General features: G+C 41.9%; 1 protein-coding gene across 1 annotated transcript in view; it reads right to left on the bottom strand.

Moving 5' to 3' along the window:
- LOC119585967 (kinesin-like protein unc-104) overlaps positions 1–303 on the bottom strand; it is a gene marked incomplete in the record, with an annotated part of 145,723 nt that overhangs the window by 1,700 nt on the left and 143,720 nt on the right. Inside the window, 1 exon segment of the mRNA XM_037934681.1 lies at positions 96–197. Within this exon segment, the coding sequence (XP_037790609.1) occupies positions 96–197 (102 nt within the window).

The following is a 303-nucleotide window of genomic DNA, read 5'->3' as shown; positions in this document are numbered from 1 at the left end:
TTCAAAATCAGATATTTCAAATGGGCCTACCATGACACTCACCATACATCATACATTATAACATGATGTATGATGCCTGACAGCTCTCAGCTTACCTGATCTGCCCAGCCAGGAGTGGATTGATAGCATAGAGCCAGTCATGCACTTCTTTGTCCCCGAGCGTCTGCAGAAGGAAGCCTCGCTGTTTTGTCACCACACTGTAAAGGGATATAAACTGATTAAGTTGTCTAGTCTTCATACTGTATTGCAGTGTCCTACAGATGAAAGATTTTTTTCTCTCCTCTTTCGACTTATGTACACTAA

The sequence above is a fragment of the Penaeus monodon genome, chromosome 20, assembly GCF_015228065.2.
Source record: "Penaeus monodon isolate SGIC_2016 chromosome 20, NSTDA_Pmon_1, whole genome shotgun sequence".
NCBI lineage: Eukaryota > Metazoa > Arthropoda > Malacostraca > Decapoda > Penaeidae > Penaeus > Penaeus monodon.
The sequence above is the reverse complement of the archived record's forward strand: the minus strand, read 5'-3'. Positions and strand labels throughout refer to the sequence as shown.